General features: G+C 37.0%; 1 protein-coding gene across 3 annotated transcripts; it reads right to left on the bottom strand.

Moving 5' to 3' along the window:
* Positions 1-1,860: 1,860 nt before the first annotated feature.
* On the bottom strand, positions 1,861-22,468 carry LOC135223859 (solute carrier family 40 member 1-like). 3 transcript variants are annotated; one of them, XM_064262757.1, is made up of 12 exons: positions 22,132-22,468; positions 13,552-13,816; positions 12,510-12,646; positions 11,590-11,704; positions 11,243-11,367; positions 10,167-10,281; positions 9,217-9,425; positions 8,482-8,677; positions 7,106-7,215; positions 5,551-5,893; positions 5,073-5,271; positions 1,861-3,077 (listed from the first exon to the last, which is right to left on the bottom strand). In XM_064262757.1, exons 2-12 carry the CDS (start codon positions 13,787-13,789, stop codon positions 2,993-2,995), a joined length of 1,872 nt encoding a protein of 623 aa, XP_064118827.1. In that variant the 5' UTR covers positions 13,790-13,816; positions 22,132-22,468; the 3' UTR covers positions 1,861-2,992. The 3 variants fall into 3 exon arrangements, with proteins under 3 accessions (XP_064118827.1, XP_064118825.1, XP_064118826.1); XM_064262755.1 differs by lacking the exon at positions 22,132-22,468 and adding an exon at positions 18,623-18,815; XM_064262756.1 differs by lacking the exon at positions 22,132-22,468 and adding an exon at positions 18,627-18,815.
* Between the last annotated feature and the right edge of the window lie 1,973 nt (positions 22,469-24,441).

Genomic DNA, 24,441 nt, shown 5'->3' with positions numbered 1-24,441 from the left:
ATGTTTGGCATAACACTGGAATGTCCCAGCAGTTTTTCATGCATTCCTGCCATTGGAAATTTCCTTTTGGGTCATTGTCTCCTCCATACACTACTAGCTGGTATGCCTAGTTAAACTGGCTGACGTAGGCTTGGTAGGTATTATTTTTGCTATTCCATTTATCTCTCACACTTGGTTATTACATTTTGCACTTACAGTATTTCAGGTGTAGCATGTCAAAGTTGGCCTTCACACACTTAAGAAAAGCGAATGGTCTCCCACTCTGCGGTCACAATATGAAAGAAGCTCTTACCAGTGGAGTTAAATGAAATGTGCTACTACGGACTTCTCTGCTTCCGAGTTTTTTGTTTGCTGGCTAGCATTTGGCTCTTTGCCCACAACTTATCCTACCTGCAGTGCAACCTGTCAGGAGGAATCCTGTTGTACCTACTATAATTGTTCATGGATCATAAGACTTTTTCGTTGAAAGCCACTCAATCTAAGACATGCACATGTGCCAGGTGATTGATGAAAGTCTCCCCCTTACAACCTTGTAAGGGCACCTGCTCTTTCTACTGCTGATTTGCTCCTTCTATTGCCCCTGCTGTGCCCGTTGCTCAACTCCACCTACTTTCCTAGTCATGACTGCTGTAGCCATTTCTATTGCAGTTTTTGTCTGTGTTGCTGCTGTGTCTTGTTTTGCCTTCCCCCAATGCTTCAAAACATGATAGTTTTGGATAATATGATTACAGCTTTTGTCTGAATTGCTGCTCTGCCTCTTGTGTTGCCTCTGCAAACTGCTTTTTTTTGGGTTTTGCTAGGTCTGCTGAACCCTCTTCTGTTGTACTGCTGTCCCTGTTGCTGCTCTGCCTTTTGTTTTGCCTCTGCTTGCTGCTCAGGCCATGATTGATGTCCCCATTTCTGTTGCAGCTTTGTTAAAGTTGTTGCTTTGCTTTGATTGCTGCTTGTGCCATGCTTGCTTCATCTGCTTCTGCTGTGCCTCTTGATGTAGCTCTGCCTGCTACTCCATGAAAGACTGCTGTGACCGCTTCTGTTGTAAGAGTTGCTGCTGTACCTCGTGCTTTGCCTTCAGTAACTTCTTCATCCATGACTGATAAAGTCACTTCCTGTGATATTTGTTGTCTGTGTTGCCTTGTGCTTTGCTTCCCTTTGCTGTTCCAGCTATGACTTCTGTGACATTTTCTCCAGTTGCAGCTATTGTGTATGCTACAGCTGCATTTCTTGCCTTGCATCTGCCTGCCATTTCTTCTATGCTTGCTGCATCCACTTCTCCTGTTACCCCTGCTGTTCCTGTTGCTGCTGTGGCTATGCACGCTGCTCCAATGTTAACTGCTTCAGCTGCTTCTCTGAGTGGTACTACTGTGCCTCTTACTTTGCATCTGCTGCTGCTGTTCCTGTTTGTTGCACATTTCCATTGCATCTGCTCTGCCTCTTGCTTTGGATCTGCTTGGTGTTCCAGCCATAACTGCTTTGGCAATATGGCAATACGTATCTGATGCAGTTGTTGTGCCTCTCTGCTTTGCCTTTACTTACTGCTAAGCCGTGACTTTTGTGGTCACTTCCACTTGCTGCTCCAGAGACGATTGCCATGGCCACTTTTGCTACATTTGTTGTCCTTGTTGCTGCTGTGTCTTGCTTTGCATGCTGCTCCAATAATGACTGCTGTAGTCCCTACTGTAGCAGCTGTTGTCTGTGATGCTGCTGTGCCTCTTCTTTGCATCAACCGCAGCTTTTGTTATGGTTCCTACACCCCACTTCTGTTGTCCCTGTTGTACATGTAGCTTCTTTGCTGTTTGCTTTGACTCTGCCTGCTTTTCCAGCCATGAGTGCTGTGGTCACTTTTATTGCAGCTGCTGTTCCTGCTGCTGCTGTCCCTAGTACTTTGCATCTGCATACTGCAACCACTTCTCCTGCTTCAACTGTTATCCCTTCTACTGCTGAGCCTATTGCTTTGCATCTGCCTGCTACTTCTATGCCTGCAGAACCAGCTCTCCTATTAAATGTTGCCCATGTTTGCTTTGGGCCTTTTGTTTTGACTACGATCTGCTATGGCTATTGTTGCTGTGCCTCAACTTCACCTCTCCCGGCTGCATCTGCTCCTCCTGTTGCGTTTATGCTGTTGTTGCTATGCAGTTTGCTGCTCATGCTATGGCTGTTACACAATTATGCTGCACCTGCTGTCCTGGTTTTTCCCATACATCTGCATTAATGATGTGCATCTTGCTCTACCTCTCCCCTTTATGTTTGTTATGCATGCTGTCTTTGCTCTTTCTGTTTTACCTTGTCTCTTGGCTCCTCCTGTTGGGTCTAACATGTTTCATGCCACTAAATTATTTGCTTCAAATTTTCCAAAGAATGGTGCAAAGGGTTCTTACATTATTGTTATTGGTGGTACAGTAGTACACATGTACATGAATAAATATTCTGGATGACAAAAGAATGAAATTCCAGGAACTTTCAAAGACTACAAACAAAGGCTTTATATAATAAATGATTTGTATGAAAAAGTTTAATGTATATCAAATGTCTTTATTCTCCTTTAGTTAGAGATGGCAGTCAATAAACTGGTAAGAAATTATGGCGATATGTTAGAAGGACTTCAAAAATATTTCCTAGGCCACAAGGAGTACTACATATGTGAACTTGCGTTTTAAGTATCGAAAGCAACCTTAATAGGTCACCCCTACTCACGGATTTGCTGGTGGTTTGGATCTATGGCACGTTTCATCAAGAGATATTGATATGTATACTGTTGTACGGGTGTTTCTAGATCCAAATCCATTCCCAGAAAAAAGTAACACATTTTGCACTGAAACTGCATTTATATCCAAATGTTAACCTGATAAAATGGTATTTAAAAAAAAAGCATTGCAATGTAACTTACCTATGCTTTACTGTCACCCGACAGCTGTCATTACAAAATTAAATCCAAACTATAGTTACTTGGTTAAGTAGGAGGTATTTGTACAATTACTGTAGCTTCATTAAGTGTTTAGACAGCTACTGCCTCAACTTCTTTGTTTACAGAAGACAATTTTACTCTTTCTTTTCGAGCATAAACACCAAATAGCGCCCACCTGCAAGGAATGATAATTACTACATTACAAATTACACCAGAAAAATGCCAATTTCATTAATTAGTACAGCACAACACAATGAAAATGACAAAGCTATATAGCAACAACACTCTTGTAAAATAATTAATCACCTTTCATAAAACTCAAGAATGAAAATATATGGTTTGTCATAGCTTTATACTTCAAATTAACTGCATTCAGACATGCACCAAAGACTACTCAACATCATGGGGTAAAGGGAACCCTACTTAATATATATGAATGCAACTCTACATCAGTCCCCATTGCTATGGAGTCCCATTTTGGGAAGATCGACTGATCCAAGTATGAGAAGATACTCCAGTTTGGTAAATGGTATTCCTGTTCAAAGAATAACAATTGCTAAATCCACATGCATTTTAGTCAAATCATTGCCTTAGTAGCCTGTCGTCTTAGATGAGATTATGATTGATATCAGTACTGTATCGGCTCCACACTCAAGATTGTATATCTTAGTGTAGTATAAAATTACTGTACCAGGTTCAGTCATGCTGTCAGCAAACTTGAGAACACAGGATTGTTCAGAGAGGGTCATGTATAGAAGGAAGACTTGCTAACTTGGCTGTAATGGAATCAAGATAGAAAACTAGTAGTTTAGAAAGGGTAATTGTCTATATGGATGAAAAAAAAATTATTTGGGTAAAAATGGGATGAGCCATGGGAAGATAATTATATATGTTTTTGCTCTTAGTACATTGCCAGTGGCTGACAAGAGCTAACAAAGTGAAGTAGAACTAACGAGATGTCCTTGCAGGAGAAGGAAAATGGTTCTGTAAGAAGTAACCAAGAGTCTCCCTTGTTTAGCTGAAAGAAAGTGCTGAATAGAGAAGCAGCACCTAGAGTTTAAGTAGATTCTTTTTTATTTTACTCTAGAATATGCAGTTCCAAAAATATCAAAATCAGAAGCTAAGGGAATAGAACTTAGGCCAGAGACCAAGCGCTGAGACCTATGAGATCGTTCAGTGCTGAAAAGTCAATCATGAGTACAAAAGGTGCGTACTGAAGATTGCTACAGGAGAAAAACATCACTGTTGCTCTATGAAACACCTGTTAGGAGAGGGCTGATAGCAAAATGGAAGAAAAAGAATACGAGTGTATGAGGTACAATAAAAGGAATGAAAGGGGTTGCAGTTAGAGGCCAAAGGGTCGCTGCAGAGAACCTTAATAATGCCTACAGTCACTACCACCAACGGGAAAAAAAAAACAAAGGCTAAAGTTTCCTGACATTCATTGGTAGTTGGGTCTTGACATAGCAAAAGTGTAACTTAACAAGGCTCTGAGGCTCCACAGTAGGATTATCTTCTCACAGCACTTGCTACAACTGCAAGGGCAATTTAATTAAAATGCCATGGAATAACTTCCACATAACATATTTTAAGCAAAATAAGACACTAAATTTCTGGCATTGTTTTCAATTGGTATCCAAGAAAACAGATGGTCATTAAACAGTTTCCTTGTTCCACATACTGCATGTTGTAAGTGTCTTACAACTACATACTACTACTTGTTCTGGAAATAAAACACTAGCAGCAATCTGCCACATATGATTAATTTTGTTTAGATTTGTAATAAAGCTGGCCCAGTAATTTCCCAAGACCAGATGAATAGGGAGTGTCTGTCAGGAAGGGCATCCATCTACAAAACAACTGATAACTCATATCAGGAAATAAGCCATTTCAAGCCTCACTAAAAACAGTGGACCCAACGAAGGATTAAGCTTAGAAGAAGCGTAAAGCTAGCAAGCAATCACCACCTAAATCCGGTGACCTTGTTCACTGCTCCAACCAGAATTCTAGTTAGTATATTCCAATAAAGACATTTAATAATCTGCAAAGGACTTTTAAATTTCCATACAAAATACTGTAAGGTCATCAAAATTTGGATATGACAAACCATTAAAATAATTTTCTGTTATTAATACTAATTTTTGAAAAGTAAAAAAAAATTATAACTCACCCTATAGTAACGAACACAAAAGACAATATTATAAGGAAACCAAACGTTGCCCTCGTGGGTAAAATTATAAGGAGTATTGAACGAAGTAGGTCAAGTGTCTGGTTTAATGAAGACTGAACCCCATTAATGGCTCCTCTTTGTTGTTCTTCAACATTTTCTTGAAGTAGCTGCGTCACAGACAAGTCAGCTATCCACAGTCCTAAAAGGTTTAAGGAGGTTAAGATAACTTTTTACTGGAAGGCATACATGTTTACTCTATACGTACTTGTTAAAATGTAAAAACACCACCACTTTATTCCTATCTTGTGTTCTATTAACGGTGCTTCACTAATGCTATTGTGGATGATTAAAGAGACTAATCAAGACATTCCTAACAAGAGGCATTAAGAACAAATCTTTTTTTACAAAACACTACTCCAGGAGGACAAGCAATAGAATTGTACTTGACATACAACCACCTGCAATGAGACCTACGTACCTGTTCTTGATGTGATGATCCCAGTTAGAAGAAGAATAACGAAAGTAAAGTCTGTCTCTGCCTCTCCACCGCTTTCATCCACTCCTTCAAAGACAGACTTCTCCGTGACGTTTTGATAATAAACGATAATGGAATCGTTTACTGAACTTGGGAGAGACGCTGTATCGTAAGTTATGACTGGATTGGCAGTTACAGGACTTTCACTTTGGTTATCTGTGGATTTGCTGTATATTAAAGCAGATGCATCAAAAGGGCTTCCAGGAGCAAAGACCGATGCAACGCAGAGAACCAAGCAGAATGTTTCTGAACCAAAACCAATGAGGCCTGTTGTTGGCAAACCAAACTGTGACAAAAAATATATATATATAAGTTAGTTTAATTACTATGTAGCATTAATGTGCTTCATAACTAACAAGTTGGTAGATAAGAGTACTGCAGTAGTGTTAATAAACATTAATATGTTACTATATTCACTGGCTTCCCTTTTTCTATCTGTAATGAATAAGAGATTTTGTCCTTTTATAGTAATCCTCCACAAAAAAAGTTATTTATATAGTACGTACATTATTTAGTATATCATACATTTAGTACTGCTCCTTAAAAAGATAAAAACAAAAATTAAGTGTTGCGTATTTCCTTAAGTATCTTTAAATAATACTGTTGAAATGCATACTATAATCTATTTTTTAATTTTTGTACTCAAAAAGTTACCTATTCTAGAAATCTTTAAAATTCCTGATTTCCACACCTTGTTAACTCCCTTCCCTAACTTCAAAGAAAACACTTTCTCCAAAACTGGGCCAGATCAATGTTCATGTCCAAGTTGAAACTTTTCAGGGAAGACTATTGGTACAAACTGCCAGTTTGAAGATTTATACATACAACAAAATTTCAGAGCAACTGAAACCATACCCGTAAATTCTTAAAGGAATTACTACCATCTACTTATGTAAGCGCATGTCATAAATGATTCTTTGTTCTTTGGTTTGATCTGAATGAATTGATAATTGAAATGGAAAAATATTCAGCTGAAAAGTAAGTGGTACCCTTATTCATAACATGAACCCATCACAAATATTTCTGGAACATAAAACAGAAGCAAAAAATAGTCATTAAGATCACCAAAAAGGGAGATTCTTAAAAAAACAATAAAAAAATAAAAATTATTGGAAAAAAAATTCGTTTTCCGTTATTAATCAAAGGTACATATTAGACTGTAAACAACTTTTGAATTCAAGAGATAGTGCAAAGATTACTATCACTGTGGCACAAAACTAATCTTCAAATACCTACATTGTTATATTTGCTAAGAAAAAAAATTACAGAAATTTCAGATACAATGAGTTTTAAATCTCTAAGAGGAGTGAATTTATTTTTCGGTAGCTATGTTCTTTATGTAGATATAAACGAAGTCACATTCCCCAGACATTTAAAAACTTACATTTATGGGCACCATGCCCTAATAAACCTAGATTAGCTCCCAAAATGTATCAAAAGTATGTATATTCAAAGCCTCAAAAATAAGCACTGTCATAAACAAATGAAGTACACAAACCTTGGTTCTCAGAACGGGGTACATTAAAGCACCAAATATTCCAAAGAGTGAAGCTACTGCAGTCAGAATACCAAGAACAGTTTCTGATACACCAGATTCAAACACAAAACCTGGAATCAATTAAACTAATGAATATAATTTCAAAGAAAATACAAAAGGAAAAAGTGAAAACTAGTGACTTGCAATATCATGACTGATAACATCTAGCATAAATGTTCTATGAAGTCTTGCCTGCAGGGAGGAACCAATAAAGGGAACAACTATAGCAAGAAACTATACAATATCTTATTCTCCCCGACATTATGGTTAAAAGGATCAAATACTCTCTCCCATTTTGCTTTAATCATTTTCAAGCTTCAAGTCATGAATGCCATAACTTGCTATCAGCATTATTCACAAACAGGCATTTGCCAAAACTTACTTATCCTTTATTAAGCAGCAACTTTGGCCTACATGCTAAAAGCACTGGTGGAAAATGTTCATTTAAATTAACAGTGTATTTTTTTTTTCTCAATACAAAATCTTGAAAACCAGAGAGCAAAATGGAGACATTACCCAATTTAATCACATTACCCAATTTAATCAAGCTATACCTTCCAAATCATTGTATGTACAAAGCTACAAACATTCAGTATGAAAGACATTCCATTAAAACAAAGTAGCCTACTAATAGCAATACTACAGTGGTCTTAAGCAAAAGATAGAAGTAGACAAATTATTATACTCTAGTAGTCAACCGAGAGAAAGCATATACTGTATTTGCACATTTCCCCATCTAAAACTTATAAAGCTCAACTGATTTCTATATATAGCAGAGTATTTTAATATTTGGTGTCCAGAAAACTTTTTGTTTTACCTTTAGCTAACTGTAGCGAATTGTTTTACATTCCCCTATACATATGTTTTACACATACGTATACTTTCAAAAGAAAGAACATAAATAAGTATACGTAAATCAAACCAGTAGGCTATGCTTAATATTCATACATTTGTCACAAATTGTTGAAAAATCATTTTCAATACCGTAAGTATTGATTTCTCAAAAATTTTTAGCTCAAAAGATAAGTAGAGGAGACACTTTCAGATGGACCATTAAATATGAACTCAATACTTTCAACTGTCCTAATTTTTCTTCAGATGCTCCTTTTTTTTAGAAGAAGAAATTCCTGGTTTTACAGTATGAATAAAAGTGGGAACAATAGACATTTTTTCGTGCAGCTTGAGAAATTTTCATCAGTGCTGTAGAGACAATACTGACAATGTACAATAGATATATAGATCTGTGATGAACAAAGCTCAAAAAGAATAAATGAAAAAGCACTCCCATAAAAAAAAACAGACTTACTGCTTTCTTTTGCTTTACGTGAACTACTTACCTCTGGAATAATTATCAAATGCAAGGACAGTCATATACAAGAGCGAAAGACCAAGGCCAGCATTCCTGACTGGATGTCTCATGTAGGCAAGCCAAGCACCCCATGCAGATACGAAACGATTTTTCAAAGCGTCCCACTTTGAACTTCTAACAGGATCTACCACCTCACAATCATCCCCTTCCATTTCCTTACCAATCTGTGTATTAGCCACCAAGAGATTGTTCCTTAAAACATATTACACTCTATTATTTTGATAAATTGTGTAGACAATTTTCATAAAGTTAACAATTTACTATGGGAAAAAAGTTCCTAGTTCCAAGAAGTCTTATAGATACTAATCAGATTAGAGACAAAGGTGAATTCTTTATCCATCTTCTTACAGTATGTATGCTGTTAAATTACAAAATGAAAGCTATGAAGAATTTTGTTACTTCCGGCCTTCAAACATTTATGGTATAGCAGGAAGTAACAAATTTTTTCATAGATTTCCTGTTGTACTAACAAAGGGATTTTGACAAAGGAAAAATCTATTTCTGGGCAATGACCTGTGTCGCCCAGTGAAATGGTTCCTTTAGCACTCATTTCTAAGGTAATTCTTATACCTTAGAAATGAGTGCTAAAGGAACCATTTCACGGAGCAACACAGGCTGAGCCCAGAAATAAAATTCTGGTGAGTAAGTCTAGTTTTGAGTATTCTCCATATTTCATTAAAGTATAAACGATTTTGTTATTTACATCACTAATTAGCTTTGGCTTCTGGAGGTCATCACTGGAATGATACAGATGGTGAAGCAGTCCATATTCTACAATAAGAGATCCTACGTTCCAAGATGCGATAACAATACCTCCAGCAGCATTCCCTACATTACTCATGATTGTGCCCACAATTACAGGAGCAAGAACCTCAGTGCTGAGATCCAGGGACCTCAATACACTATTCATACCTGAAAAACATAGGTTGTCATTTGACATATAATGAAAAACAAACATTCTTCACCGAAACTGAATCGGCATGGATGACTAACTGGTTAAATTTAGGCTTACTTCTAACTAAACAAACTTGAATAATAATTACACTGAAAAGGAATCAACATATGGGAAAGGAATTAAACAAAATTTGGGTCAAAGGCCAGCATTGGGAACCTATGAAGTCATTTAGTGCTTAGAGGGAAATGTCAGGAAAGGAAGGAGAACATGAACAGAGGAAGTACACCAAAAGGAATGAGAGGGGTGGCACCTAGGGGCTGAAGGTACACTGTGAAGAACTTTCATGCTACAGTGCACCATGAGAGGTGCACTTGGCAGCATTACCCCCACTCGTATGAAATTTAACAGAGACAATGTATTTGCTCCGAGGTCTTGTCTGATGGCTTACCACTGTCTTGCTCTAGCAATTTTTCAACTCTAGCTTGGCCCACTCTTACCATCAATTAAAGCATAAGTAAAAACAAGATTGCTCTGTAATTCCCATGAATTAAGCCATGGCCCCCCGGGAGACCTATCAGCCTCATCAATAACAATCTGTAGTTCTTTACCTTAAGCACTGAAGTAGACAAAAATATACATGTAATAAATATGACAGCATACTATAATGGAATTATTACATGTCACTTAAAGCCTCAGGAACAAAAATAATCTGCTTTATCTTTATCATACGTACCTATTAAAAAGAAAAATATACTGACCAGCTAAAAGAGTTTGATCTTGTCCACATATAACAAGAATCCAGTCCTTTTCAATGGTTAACTTTGATCCAAGCGTTCCAATTTGAGCAATACAAGCAGTTAAGATCACAAATCCCTGCAAAAGTGAAAAGACAATAGTTTCCATATATTAATAATGTTATATTTGGTCACGGTTTCAATAAGGCTAAGTACATTATAGAAGTAAGAATGTTATGTAAAATGCTAATAAATATTTCACGAATTTTGACATAAGAACTCATCAGCTTCCCAAAGTAAAATAATTAGCATAATAAAAGTATGCAGAAATCAACTGAGCAGTTATTTTGGCCATTAGAATACAATACACCGTACAAACAAACAAATACACTTCAGAACACGATACTGTATCTGGTAAATGTACCAGTAGATCCAATTCACTCTGATGAATGTAATGTTAAGATTCCCAAACAAATTTTATCCTTAGTAAAAAAGTGTTGGCTTACTGTGAAGTTAAGAGTGTAGTACACCCAGTAATCTGGAGTTCTAAATGATGTCAAAAACTATAATTTTCCGCTAATAGTGGCAGGTTTGGTATTTCAAACAAACTAACTACCCATGGCTATTTTTTGCATTTTAACATGAAGGAATACAAGTCAGATGAAACCACAAACTTCCCAAAGAGGTCATGCAAAGAAGCAACTAACCCTCTTACTCCCTTGATATGAGATTTTTTGTTATCAAGAAACACTTAAGTATCTTAAATAACTGATTGAAGATATTCTATATTCAAACTTAAACGAGGGTTTTGCCTTTTGTCAAACAGTCATTTCTGTGTCTATAGTGAACTAGTTTGTCAATAAAATACCTACTATATTACAACAGATTTGGCTCTAATTAGCTTGCAAGTAGAAGCTGGTTGTGCATAAACTCTTGAGACAATCCAGCCAAAACCGAAACCCTATGTGCACAGGATCACGGAATTAAAAATTTCAACTTCCTAAAGTTCAAAGCATCGCATGAGGTTAACAGCCTTTATCATAAAAAGATTTAAAATTCATCTAACATTTACTTCAAAACATGTTTTTTTCAAACACTACCTCTGCAACTATAAGAGCCCAGCCATCCCACGCTTTAAACCATTCTCGCCGAGTTGTCACCACTACTAATATCGCCGCACACACGCAGACCATTAGATTTTGAATGCACAAGCTGACCTGTGCCACTGAAATGAAAAACACGACACTAACAGAAACTTAAAATAAGAACATTGAACGTTAACATAAGTAAGTCACCCAAATATCATCATATATATATATATATATATATATATATATATATATATATATATATATATATATATATATATATATATATATATATTTATGATTTCACGAGTAACAGATTTCCTAACAAGAAACTTTTGTACCTGTCTAATATAACTCACTCTTAAGCCTACAAGTTCGATCAACTAATCGGCCCACTGGGGCTCCAAAGATTATGACTGTCAGGGCGAGAGCAGCACCATATGTAGCGGCTAAGCGTAAGGATCCTGGGGTTACCTGAAAGAGATAAAAAAAAAAAGTTGGGAAAAGGGGGGGGAGCAGATTTAAATAAAAGTATCACAGCTACTACTACTATTTCTCAGTTATGTAAACAAAAGCATTTTGTATCGTACGTATACACAAAAAGTGTCAATGCTCAACTTCAAAAAAATATGAAAGTAAAATTGTACTGGTTACTTTAAGCCTTTTAATATCTTAAATAAATATCACGGTAGATCTACGTATGTAACTAATCCGCGGCGAACTACACTATGGCACTTGACGTTTTCCTATACAGTTTTACTTCCTGAACAAGAATCTAAAGTAATATTTTTTTCGGTCGGCTGTAATTAACTTGTACTTAACCTTTGAACTCTATCCTACGGTAAGGGGGACCGATGGGAATGCGGGGTTTTGGGTGAGGTAGTACCCCCAGCAAGTAAAATAACATAGGAAAACGTCAATTGCCCTAGTCTAGCTCGATGCCGTAAACTTATATCGAAATACCAATATCACTACTCAAGATGTTTGTCAAGCTTCTAAAATTACAGCAATGATAAAAATGGAATGTTAGTCAATAACAATGAAGGAAATCAATGTAGTCTTATACATAAACTTTATGTTAAAATACAGTGATCGACAACGCAGGCCGATATTTTAGAAGTTGCGTTGGTTATTTGCAAAATGTTCAGGCCACTAGTGTTTCGTTAACATGCGTATAATCTTTTGTATACAGAAAGAGCTAAATAAAGTGGTACTACAAGACCAGCATAGACTTAACCGACTAGATTTTCGACACATCACTGAAGGAGTAGACACTTACCTCGAGGAGGAAGAGGCCACCGGCAAACATCCACATCCTGTCCCCCCATGACGAAAGGAAGTGAGAGAGGTACACCTGGAAACGAGCCGTCTTGACCACCCTGAGGCAACCAGCGCATCTAGACGGGTTTACTTCATCTGTCAAAGAAAATAATACAATAAAAAATCTTCCGTGACCGAGACCTCTGACATACTTAAAAAGTAATTACCCCACTGCTAAATCATTATACGGGCAGCTAGAGAGCAAGAGCCCGTGTTAGCACAAGAATGGCTTGATATAGATAGATAGGAATGATAGTAAAATTCTTTAATGGAGTAGCGTGGAATATGAAATATAAAGCCAGAGGCTGACTCTCTGCTTACAATCAGATTTAGACGTGCTACTGATGAACCTCATGCTGCGTGAACTTTACATGCACACTGGTTCACCCAAGACTTATCGTTTAAAAGTATGAATGTGGCAGCAACCACGTCTTGTGTTATGTCTAGGGCTATACTACTTGTCAGGGGAAACTTATTTGTTGAAATAAATGAAACAAGGCATGATCAGACCTCCAGCTTACTCAGGAGGCATGCAGATTTTTCCCTTCACGATCCCTAACTTTTAACATAAATTAAGACGTGCTTAAATCTATGGTCTAACAGAGCCTTGTTTCACACAAGAAAAATAAAATAACCTGTATTTTATTAGAAGTAATTTTTCTGTACCGTTTAACATGCAGATTGCTTATTACATTTCAATTCTAATAAATAAAACAATTCCCGTATTTAAATCAATGCGAAGCGCCTTTTTCAGACCTTTTAAGGCTCTTCCATAGACCTTTCCTAACCCCAACAAGAAGACGACCAACAACAACAATTAAAATAAAAATTTTGAAGTAATAAAGTTCAACTAAATAATGAGTAAAGTAAACAATTAAGGGAACAAAGCTTTGTAACGCAAACAGCGAGTGTGCCTGCAACTGTTTGTGGAGTGAGCGCTTAGAACCATATAACCAGCATGTTCCCCGAGTAAGCGATAAAAGGAGTACAGACATGCTCACCAATAGCACTGCGTTCCTTTGACTTCGAGTCGGGCGAAGAAGCCTCTGGTACGCCATCTTGGTCCTCCTGAAGTAAAGTGATTCCGTCCGGCCTTTTTGACGAAGATTCTTCATTTCCTTCCACATTTTGTACGGAATTCGAACTACCGAGTGATTCTCGATGCTCACCTGTCGAGACCGTTGCCTGTCTCTCTCCCTGATTCTTATCTTCAGTCTCACCGTTCTGAGAATTAGTCATTTTTGGTCGATTTTGTCAGATTTGTTCCTGGAATTGTAATAATTTATTTCAGCGTATTTATAAGGTTAGGTAACAAACAATTAGAATACGGCAATGTGACTTAAAATTAGATACTGTACTATACACTAAACACTAAACATACATCAGATACATAACATATATATATATATATATATATATATATATATATATATATATATATATATATATACGAGAGAGAGAGAGAGAGAGAGAGAGAGAGAGAGAGAGAAGACAGTTCTACTCAACCCAAGCGTCCTTGTGCAAGAGAAGAACAGTGTCAGAATCGATAACAGCTGACCAATCACGCCGATTGTGTCCAGCAGACAATTTTCTATTTTTAACCAAAATCTAAGGAATTGCCCTCATTTAGTGGTAAAACTTAATTTAAAATACGAGAATATGGTTAATGCAAAAGCTCATTTTGTGGGAGAAAGCAGACAACTCAACTCTGGGTATACTGGTACCAAAGCTTTCTGCTCCATTTTTAGCAGAGAGGCTGTTCTGAGAATAATAAAACCTTACGAACTTAAATTAAAGAAGTATTTTCCTGCTAAGATTTCAATTCCGAATGTTGTATTCGAAGTTGGTCTAAATAAAGCATCCAAGTTATTCCAGGTCAAAGTCCAGAGATGGATAAGAATATGTAACTTCGGCTTGAGTGTGGCAATGACAAAGGATGATAATTTTTTGTGCGCGCTCATTATCTCTTGATGACGCAAGAGTGAGCAGTGTTGCATTGTAATGCCAGTAACAGTAAATGTTGTATGTGCAATATGTATGTACGTTAACTCTCGGCTAGACCGATCGCTTAGGCCTAGCTGAGAATTGCCGTAATGAGGGTCAAGTTCTATCTGTATCACTCCAAGTTACGAAGTACAAGTACAGTAGTCAAAACAGCTAAAAGAATAAATACACAAAGGCAACAGCAATTAACGAAATGTGAACAAGTCTGAATTCGTTCACTGTCAAGGTTATTTGGTCCTTAACTAGTTATATCTGGAAAAGCACCACTAGTACCTAATTGCCTCTTGCATTATGCATAATGGGCTTTAATGGAGCGAGGGTCTCGATTCTTTTTAGAAAGGCGCTGTACACAGACTCTTCAAAGAGCAGTACAATGTAGAAACAGGATATGGTACTAAGCGCCTTTCTGCATTTTCCATGAGATTACATAAAGGCTCCAAAGACATTGCTACATGGTAAACTAGTGTCATTGTCCTTACAATGAACAAAGTTCTTAAGCTACACTAATTGACAAAGGTTAATCACAGGTTATACATTCCGCATTAAGAGGAGAGAGAGAGAGAGAGAGAGGGGGGGGGGGGGGGAATGGTCTCCACATTAACAATTTTCGAGCGTACATTTATAACCAGCGCCTGTGATCAAATTAAATTTTCCTGCTTACAAATCCAACAAGCTTGTGACCCCAAAGCTAAGGTATGTCCGGTAATCTTCAACTAAAGGACAGGAATATAGAAATGGGGCCAAGCGCTGGGATCTATGACGTCATTCATCGCTGGAAAGAATAAACAGAAAGGTTTGGAAGGCGTAACAGGAGGAAAACCTCACAGCAGTTGCACTATGAAACAATATTGTTATAATAGGGGTAGATAGCAAGATGGAAGATCGATAATATGAACGGAGGAACAGTAAAAGGAATACAAGGAGATGCAACTACGGGTCGAAGGGCGCTATCAAGAACCTTAACTCATGCCTACAGTGCACCGCGAGAGGTACACCGACGGCACTTCCACCCAGCTACGGAGTCGATATATATAAGAACAAAGGAAACTATTAAAGTATAAGCAATTCAGAAATGGCCGTGACCTACCTTGGAAAACAAAAAGCTCATTCCATAGTACTACGTCTACCACATTTTATTCTGTTCTACAACTGGTATGTCGAGTATATAATTACACTTTTCAAGCATTGCGATAATAGCTTCAATTAATTCTAGAGGGACGTTACTAAATAAAAAATGTAGACATTAAACACAAGTTATTAACATAGCTGAGACGGTAACCAAGGCACTGTTTGTGTTTTGGTAAGCTTAGATCCCCATTTTACCGACAGTTCCTAGTCTCTCCATAAATACACTCAATATCAGATAAGGTAGCAGATTTTCACATTTTACAGGTACAGAAGACATGGCTGGGTTTGTGTAAGTTAGTAATCTATATGTCATCTAGTAGCGTAAAGGCTTGTCCACACTACGAAACAAATAGTTTGCAAACAATGATAATTTCTTGTTATTGTATTCTACGAACGGCTAGAGGAGAATAAATCCAATGCAACCGATCGGACTACGTATATTTGTATAGAAAAAAAAACATATAATACTCAATATACAGCAGCTGTATGAAAATTATTAGGACTAAAATTTCTGTTAATAAGAATATGATTCTATCATCAGAAAGTTCTGCGAAAAGATGTCATTAAATGCACCTTTTTTGAAAATTTAAAGTGACCTACACTCCACTAGAGAGAGAGAGAGAGAGAGAGAGAGAGAGAGAGAGAGAGAGAGAGAGAGAGAGTTTTATTTGGTGCAATTCATGCTTCACCATGTACCCGAGCGAGCTCGTTCAAAATCTGATCACAAATATAGATCTCTGCTGCACATATCTTACGCAGGAAACAATAACAGTTTATCCGAGATCTGGGATAGATCTAATACCAGAGTTTTGGAAAATAAATCAACCAGAAAAATTAGTCTAACACGAGATAACGGACTGCTAAAGGACGATGAATTATAGACCTATGCTCACAAGTTAATCACAAGATCTATATGTAAACATGAAGTTGGATGGGTTAATTTGGACGCTTTCATGCTATTGAATTCTATAACTCACAGTATTCTAAGCAAAATATAAAATCATAAAAAGTCTAATGAGAAACGAAATACAGATGAAGTTAACCAAGTAAACCATGAACTCGGGACTTTGAGAGTAATCTTCTCTAGTTAATCTGAATTTGTTTGGGAAGTCTTAAGATCCTTAAACACAAACGGTCATTCATCTTCTCTCTCTCTCTCTCTCTCTCTCTCTCTCTCTCTCTCTCTCTCTCTCTCTCTCTCTCTCTCTCAGAAAGGTGACCTACATGCGCCAGCTATAGTAATATCAAGGACCATCGTATACATGCTAGCATAAAACAGCGCCTCAGCGGCGTGGTTGGTATGGTATTAGCGTCCCACCACGGTGGTTGCCGGTTCGATTCTCGACCATTCCATTGAGGAGTGAGAGATATGTATTTCTGGTGATAGAAGTTCACTCTCGACGTGGTTCGGAAGTCACGTAAAACCGTTGGTCCCGTTGCTGAATAACCACTGGTTCCATGCAACGTATAAAAGCACCATACAACTATAACTAGAATAAAACCTCGTCTCTTTTGGATGGACCGAGTTCAGAAGTCCATACCAAGCTTCATACACCCTTTTACGCTTTGCCACACCTCGGGCAAGGGCCCGTTCTGGCATAAGGACGGCTTAAGATAGTGTGAAAAGTCCCGATGTCGTGAGTTCACAAGTGCTAGCTGCCACATAAATCGTTCCTGGATAATAAGACTTTTCTTATTAAATAATTTTTGTAAACGTTCTGTCTTGCACTTAAATTTTTTCTCCCGTCATCTTTTCAGTTATACAATTACCACCGTCTCTCTCTCTCTCTCTCTCTCTCTCTCTCTCCTCTCTCTCTCTCTCTCTCTCTCTCTGCCATCGTCAATCTCACCCGCACAATTTATAAGCTGACCTAGACAACACAATCAGTCTTGTGCAGTACACCCTGTAGTTTTACTTTTTCTCATTCAGTGCCGTGGTATAACTATTTCTCCTTGAAGGCATCAAATTTATATTGTTTCCCTCCATATCACATTTGACATCTTTTAATTTCATGCATAAACATAAAGGTCTACAGAGAGATTAATTTCGGTTTCCTGGGTCATAAGGAACAAATGAGTATATCCATTCTTCTCGAATTCAATCTACACTATCTATTCCTGCCTAGACAGATCTTTATTTTAAAACAGACCAAGGTTGATAAGCAATACGCAAGCATTAAGATGGAAATTCTAAAGTATTTTAGATATAAAAGATGAATCTCAAGAGGATTCATTTTAAAATAGGAAAGTATTAGATTTATCTTTTCTTTATCCGTCAACAGTTGAAAACAATACTTTATCAAACAGATATAAACATGAACATTTCTGCTGTCAAGTGTAGATATCCACTTTTACGCAAAAGCTTACGCTGAAAGAGAAAGAGAGAGAGAGAGAGAGAGAGAGAGAGAGAGAGTCAACACACAACAAAGCAAATAATATTAAAATGGAATTTTTTTTTTGTTTTTTTACTTGCGAGCAAAGCTTAAGAAAAATATGCGGAGTATCGACTGAAAAATGCGATAAAAGGTTTCCTTTCATGCCCAACCCACAACATACAATGCCTAATTCTGAGTCGATAGGGACGAGATATCAATCTATTATACAATTCACAATCCTCAGCTACCAATGTCATTCTACAAACCCCGTTACAACGACTCTATATTCAACCACGGCCTATGATTCAACACGCTGAACACGTGACCGGCTTCGACCACATACCGAAAAATCTAATCGATAAAGCAACACAAAAGGCGTCTCTGACTTTGCCCATCGTAAACCAAGAAGATTTCTGTAGACAAATGGTCGAATTAACACTTTCGCCACCTCCTTTCTTTCATGGCCCGCTCAAATAGTGGCACCCTAGCAGACCCCCAGGGCACCGAAATCATCTTCTTCTTGAATGACTCCGTCTCTACAGAAGGACGCTTTGTGTAAACTCACCTACCGATTGCGGATTAATTTTGTGGCGAAAATAAGTTACGCACTTATTTTCGAGTTTCATAACGACAGTCGCACGTTCTGATAGGCACTGGCACCCTGTCAATTATCACACTGCTCGGTAAATGCACATGTCACGCCGAGACTTTCAACAATCCCAAAGTATTATACACCACTTGGTACCGAGGACGTTTGGGTGCCGGAATAGAATAGTCTTTCTTTTCGCGTTCCAGTAAACATTTAGTCTACAAAAGTTAACTATGACGTCATGATGGCCTGACGTGCAATGCAAAGCTTTGCAAAGGATATAAGTGATTTATGACCCTGTAGTACTTAAGGTTTATCGATGTTTATATAGATTATCGTACACCCTTATGTGCACAACGATAACAGAAAACGAAAGGGAGAGAAAGCATAGGAGAAACTATTATTCTCAATAACCCCCGGGCCAAAATGAAAATAGTTCGAAAAACTGTCTAAAAATACTTCCTGCAGCGACTTACTCCGCAGATTTCCATCAAAATGGACTCGCAGAACGAATTAAAAAGTCCCGTAGCAGAAAATGAAGTGCAGATTTCAGACAAGGCTAACCAACTTTGCAAACACTGCACGGGGTACTACTACAACAGAGACACACAATTCTGAATCTGTAATACATATACATATAACTGTAGGAAGGAAACTTTAATCCAAGCTCTCTTTATTATTTCCCCAAAGTGAAACAAGATGCAGTCTTCAACGAAATTAAGTCTAGCGTGGTCTTTTATCACATAGAGATCGAATATCTGATGAGCCTTGATGTATTTTGTGTACGAACAGTCAGTTACAAATGCACAGGAACAATAGTCAAATCATACTAAGATCATAAAAATGTTAACCAAGTTTTGCCGATTGTCGGTATCTTAGTACAATCTGGGCAAGATCATTATAAGCACCACTTTCTTTACCATAAAGACATTTTAAACAGTGCAACATCATTCCAGTAAAATGCCCATAAACAATAAAAAATGGCTGTTTACAATCAACTTTTCAAATATAAATATTTTTAAAGCAATTTGAGCCTCATCTTTCAAATTTGTCGAGTGACGTAATGAAACTGATGACAGCTTTTGAAACGAGACAAAACGAGACTTAGGAAAAAACGAGAGTAAGGGAACGACAAAGATTCCGCCTCATGAAATAAGACTTTACTGAACATCCTCGAGAGGGAATGTATATACGAATCAATCTTATTAAAATTAACTTTTGAAACATTTCAAAAAATGAAATAAACCATGGGGCAGTAGCTTAGGGTGGCCAAACGCATTTGATGACACCATTAGAACTTTATTAATGCCATTAATGCTCTATGCGAAGTATTTATGATATTTAATCGATCTATTGATGATAATACGTATTCGATATATAGGTTCGTCTATGCATAGGTTACTTCTGTTGAGAGGCCTCCTTCCCTCCCTGATTAAGCAACTAAGACTAACCCAGACCCATCTCCAAGAAAAAAAAAATACTAGGCCTATTGTGATTTTGAGGAAAATCCGATATTTTGGAAGTAACTGTAATACGAGACACAGGCGCTTGGGTTTGTGTCTGAATGGTGTGCAACAATGACTCAATGTTGACCTTGTCATGACGTCATTAATTTCATGAATAGCATAAGTCTCCAGTGTAATGGCTACTTTATTATTTATAGGCGCTTGCTTCAATGGCACGCAAATGCGCTGCTATTAAGGAAAAATGGAGGGAGAAACTTCTGTTATGTATATGCATAAATGATATATATTACTGAATCATCAAATCAAATAGAAGACGCTCCTTGTAGAAGACTATCTATCAGGATCATGTGACTGAGCTGTCGTTTGTGAAAGCAGGCATCTCCGTTAAAGATGCTATACCTACGGTTTCCCTTTATACTAATAATAACCTATTTTATATACAGCGTAACGGGGTTACGTTACATAATCTCGCCAACAAATGCCTTATTGATCATGGTCATGGCTTAACATTCAGCAGTTGGGACAGGGCCGTGGGTACATACATGCAGTCACGTGATGGTAGTACTACTTTGCGAGCCTTCAAGCCATGTCAATAACCCAGTTATACTTTTAATCACTTCTACATAGAGCTGTATATGTTAAGAATATTCTCCAAGTCTAATACAGTATAAGGCCAGCTGTAAAATAATCGAATTTACGAGTTGGGGGAAATGTCGGTCTAAATTTCTATTAAGAATCGTTAAACATGTGTCTCTAGGCCTACAAAGCTCTACAGAAAGGGATGTCAACTTTCAAGCATCAGGTAATTGCATTACAAATGGCGATAATTGTCAAAATCCCAAAATTAGAGCATCTACACCTAAGAAATAGTCTATTACCTTGACAGAACAGTATTAAAGTGGGGTTAAGTACCTGTTTTTTTCCATCTATCCATCCGCCTGTGGTGTTTTTGTATGGTAACACTGCGTCCCGAGAAATAGTTACGGTATGTGTAAGTTTTAGGTAAATAAAAGGGTATCTGGGTGTACATTTGCAACTGAAAAGTGTTTCAATAATTTACTGTATGCGAAGTACACCGTTAATATTCGAAATAGGATATTATTATTATTGTTGAATGTAAGCTGAATGTCACTATCTAAAGCCCGGGACGCAGTGTTACCATACGCAAACACCACAGGCGGATGGACAGATGGAAAAAAACAGAGTATAGTTACCAAAGTCCGCGAAACCTGTCTTGACCCTTTGCACTACTACATGCAACAGATGTCGTGTAGAACAAATCTTTAGTAAAGTATTCTTCAAAAAACCAGTTAAGAACTGTACATTGCTAGACTTATATATAGACTTGTATAAATGTATACAAAGAAAATTTCCTTTAAATCAATATAATTTCATTTATAATACTCTAACTGCCATAGACTCATTGTATTTTCAGGTATGATAACCTTGATGGCAAGAAGTATATTCATTATCTATTTAAACGAGTGTTGAATTTCTTTACATATAGTCTGATCTATATGGCATACTCACACAAGTAAGCTATAGCCTAGTTTGTTATCAAATATCACGAACCAAAATAGTTATGCTTACTCTCCGATTAGCAAATTCTACGTCCCAACTGTAATAAGCACGTTAACATTGTACGTGAACAAATACACAAAGGAACACTTAAATAAAGTTATAATAATATAAATCATTTGTCCCTTGAAATAACCCAAAATATGTTGGAATTACCATATGTTGTTACAGCGAAATTGCCGATAAGACAAATGCTAACTGGAAGAAGAGTTCATTGTAACGAGGCATACATGTTATCAAGATCTCTAAGTGAGGAAGTAAATAATAAAAGAAACATAAACAAAAAAGGAAACATTAAATATAAAGAACGAAACGGTTGATAATTGTTAAACTTTTAACAGATGAATGTCAGGTAACCGATTTAGCTGACGTGAAGTTAGTGAAGAAGATGGATAAAAGGCCAATTTAATCGGCCTAATTACAAGATAAAAAGTAACGTACCTTCTGGTAAGAATCACTGCAACTCAGATGCGTCCTCCTCGACCAACGGCTTCTGGAGACAGATTGTGCCCAAAAGCACTCAAGAAGCGTCTTGTCCAAGGGGTTTGCTTTTATGTTAATATAATATATAATAAAAAGTGGCGTAAGTTACGTGGTGTAACTTGTTTCTGTCTCCATTAGTACCACCTCCTCTTTCTTTTAAGTATTCCAAGTCCATCCTCAAGATAAATGACCTCGACTCGTACTTCATTTTCACCATAATTCCGACGATTTCTAGGTTGTACTTTTTTTTTTTTTCAGTCGTACCCCTCCGAAATCCACCGAAGGTCTCCCTCAAAGGTCGACTTCAAACCTCCTTCGCGGAGTAACACGAAAGTAAGAGGAGGTTGGATTAACGGCCATTTAACGAACTTGAGTAATCCACCAATTAGAGTATAGCAATGGTTCGTCGTTGGCTGTCAGATTTCCAAAGAAAAAAGAACGTTAATGTTAATATATGAATGACATCTAGATGAAAATCAATAAAAAAACATCATGCAACAGCAATCTTCAGTACCATATCTATACACTGTTTTCATACTGCACAAACAATAGGTCGACTATCTTTAACATGCAATTTGCGTGCTGTGTATGTTACATTTTTGTTATTATTTATATCTTTAATCTCACACATGTTCGTGGCCCTATTTATTTACCAATTATTCTGCACAGTACCTGTATCATAATATCTTGATGTCAAATAAATGTTAATGGTAGGTAAAAATTTAATTGCAAGTACAATGATGGTTGGGCAAACGACTCTCTTCTCTCTCTGTTCAAGAGTTTTTTTTTTCTTCTTCTTCTTTTCATTGGTATACCCACAAAAGAGAGTACGAACAGCAGGTCTCAACTCTGCAGATGTTATGTACCGCCCTTAAACTTGGAGCGAGAGAAAGACGACCCGAGTTGGACGAGATAGGTCTAAACGAAGTTTCTAAAACCTGTGGGGAAGTCTTTCCGTGTTACATAAAGAAAATTTTATATGTAAATGAAAACAACCTTGCAGGGGTTTACTCTTTTGCCCTTTTTGACAGCATCTTGATAATCTTGAAATTGGTAAAGCGTTGAAAATATACCATTGATGCGTTTATTTTTCGATTACACGTCCTGAATAAATCAAAACACAACTGGGATTCTTTCTGCCATCCAAGGTTGTTTCAAAGCACGTGATATATTGTTAGCAGGACTCCTGTGGGGAACAGAAGAGTTAGCAGACTTAGACCTATATACTAGGATGAAAACTAACTCACTTGATAATAACCAAATATAACGTGAGAGTAACTCAGCTATGCTCCTCTGTAATAAAATATAATTTAGGAATCACATCACGCTTAAGAATGATGTGAGATACATCACCAGATGGTTATATATATATATATAATATATATATATATATATATATATATATATATATATATATATATATATATATATATATATATATATATAAACGGTTATCGCTATACTGTAGTACTATTCTCAAGTACCACATACAGCTTCCGTCATTACCATCAAACTGCACGGCAAGAACTGAGGTCTAACAATGTATAAACCCGGTTCTGCAATTATCCTGTTACTATGTTGGTATAATAATAATTAATTTCCTCAATTATCTCTATAATTGGATGATTAGTTATGTTTAAAGTGGTGTTTTAATTACGATGAATACAATTGATTTTAACTGTTTCTTATGATTTCCGTGTCCGTATCTGAGCAAGTTCTTCCGTTCTTACGGCTAAATTCAACTACTACTAGATCACTATAGTATAGTAATTCTATTTAAAACGCTTGTCAGTTCCTCGGCAAAGCTTAAGGTACAAAATCGACAGATGGCTGGTCCATCAATTAAATTAATATAGGTCATTGCCAAACTGGTGTTTTCTCTTCCTTATTCATACACTTATTGCAATATACACCGTCTCGTTTAGTCCTGGCGATGGAATAACTGTTATAAAGATTTTTATTCCGAAACTATCTACTCTTAAGACAAACGTCAAAGGTATCTCGATCTCACAGCCTTCTGCAGCAGGTGGGAAAGTCGTATATATTATAAAAAATAAGGAGCGGGTCAAATTTAGAATCTGCTCATATTTTTAGAAGTATTAATTCCGATTGGTTTTTTAAACACTGCGAAGTTTAGCCAATTTACTTCTGCATGTATGGCTACGTACGAAATTACTCCACCACGGTTCGTGTTTTAGAAAGAGTAATATAAAGCTTACGGAAAAGTCGACCATAATCCCAACCTTTGTATGTGTCAAAGTTACCACA

The sequence above is a fragment of the Macrobrachium nipponense genome, chromosome 10 (assembly GCF_015104395.2).
Source record: "Macrobrachium nipponense isolate FS-2020 chromosome 10, ASM1510439v2, whole genome shotgun sequence".
Classification (NCBI taxonomy): domain Eukaryota; kingdom Metazoa; phylum Arthropoda; class Malacostraca; order Decapoda; family Palaemonidae; genus Macrobrachium; species Macrobrachium nipponense.
The sequence above is the reverse complement of the archived record's forward strand: the minus strand, read 5'-3'. Positions and strand labels throughout refer to the sequence as shown.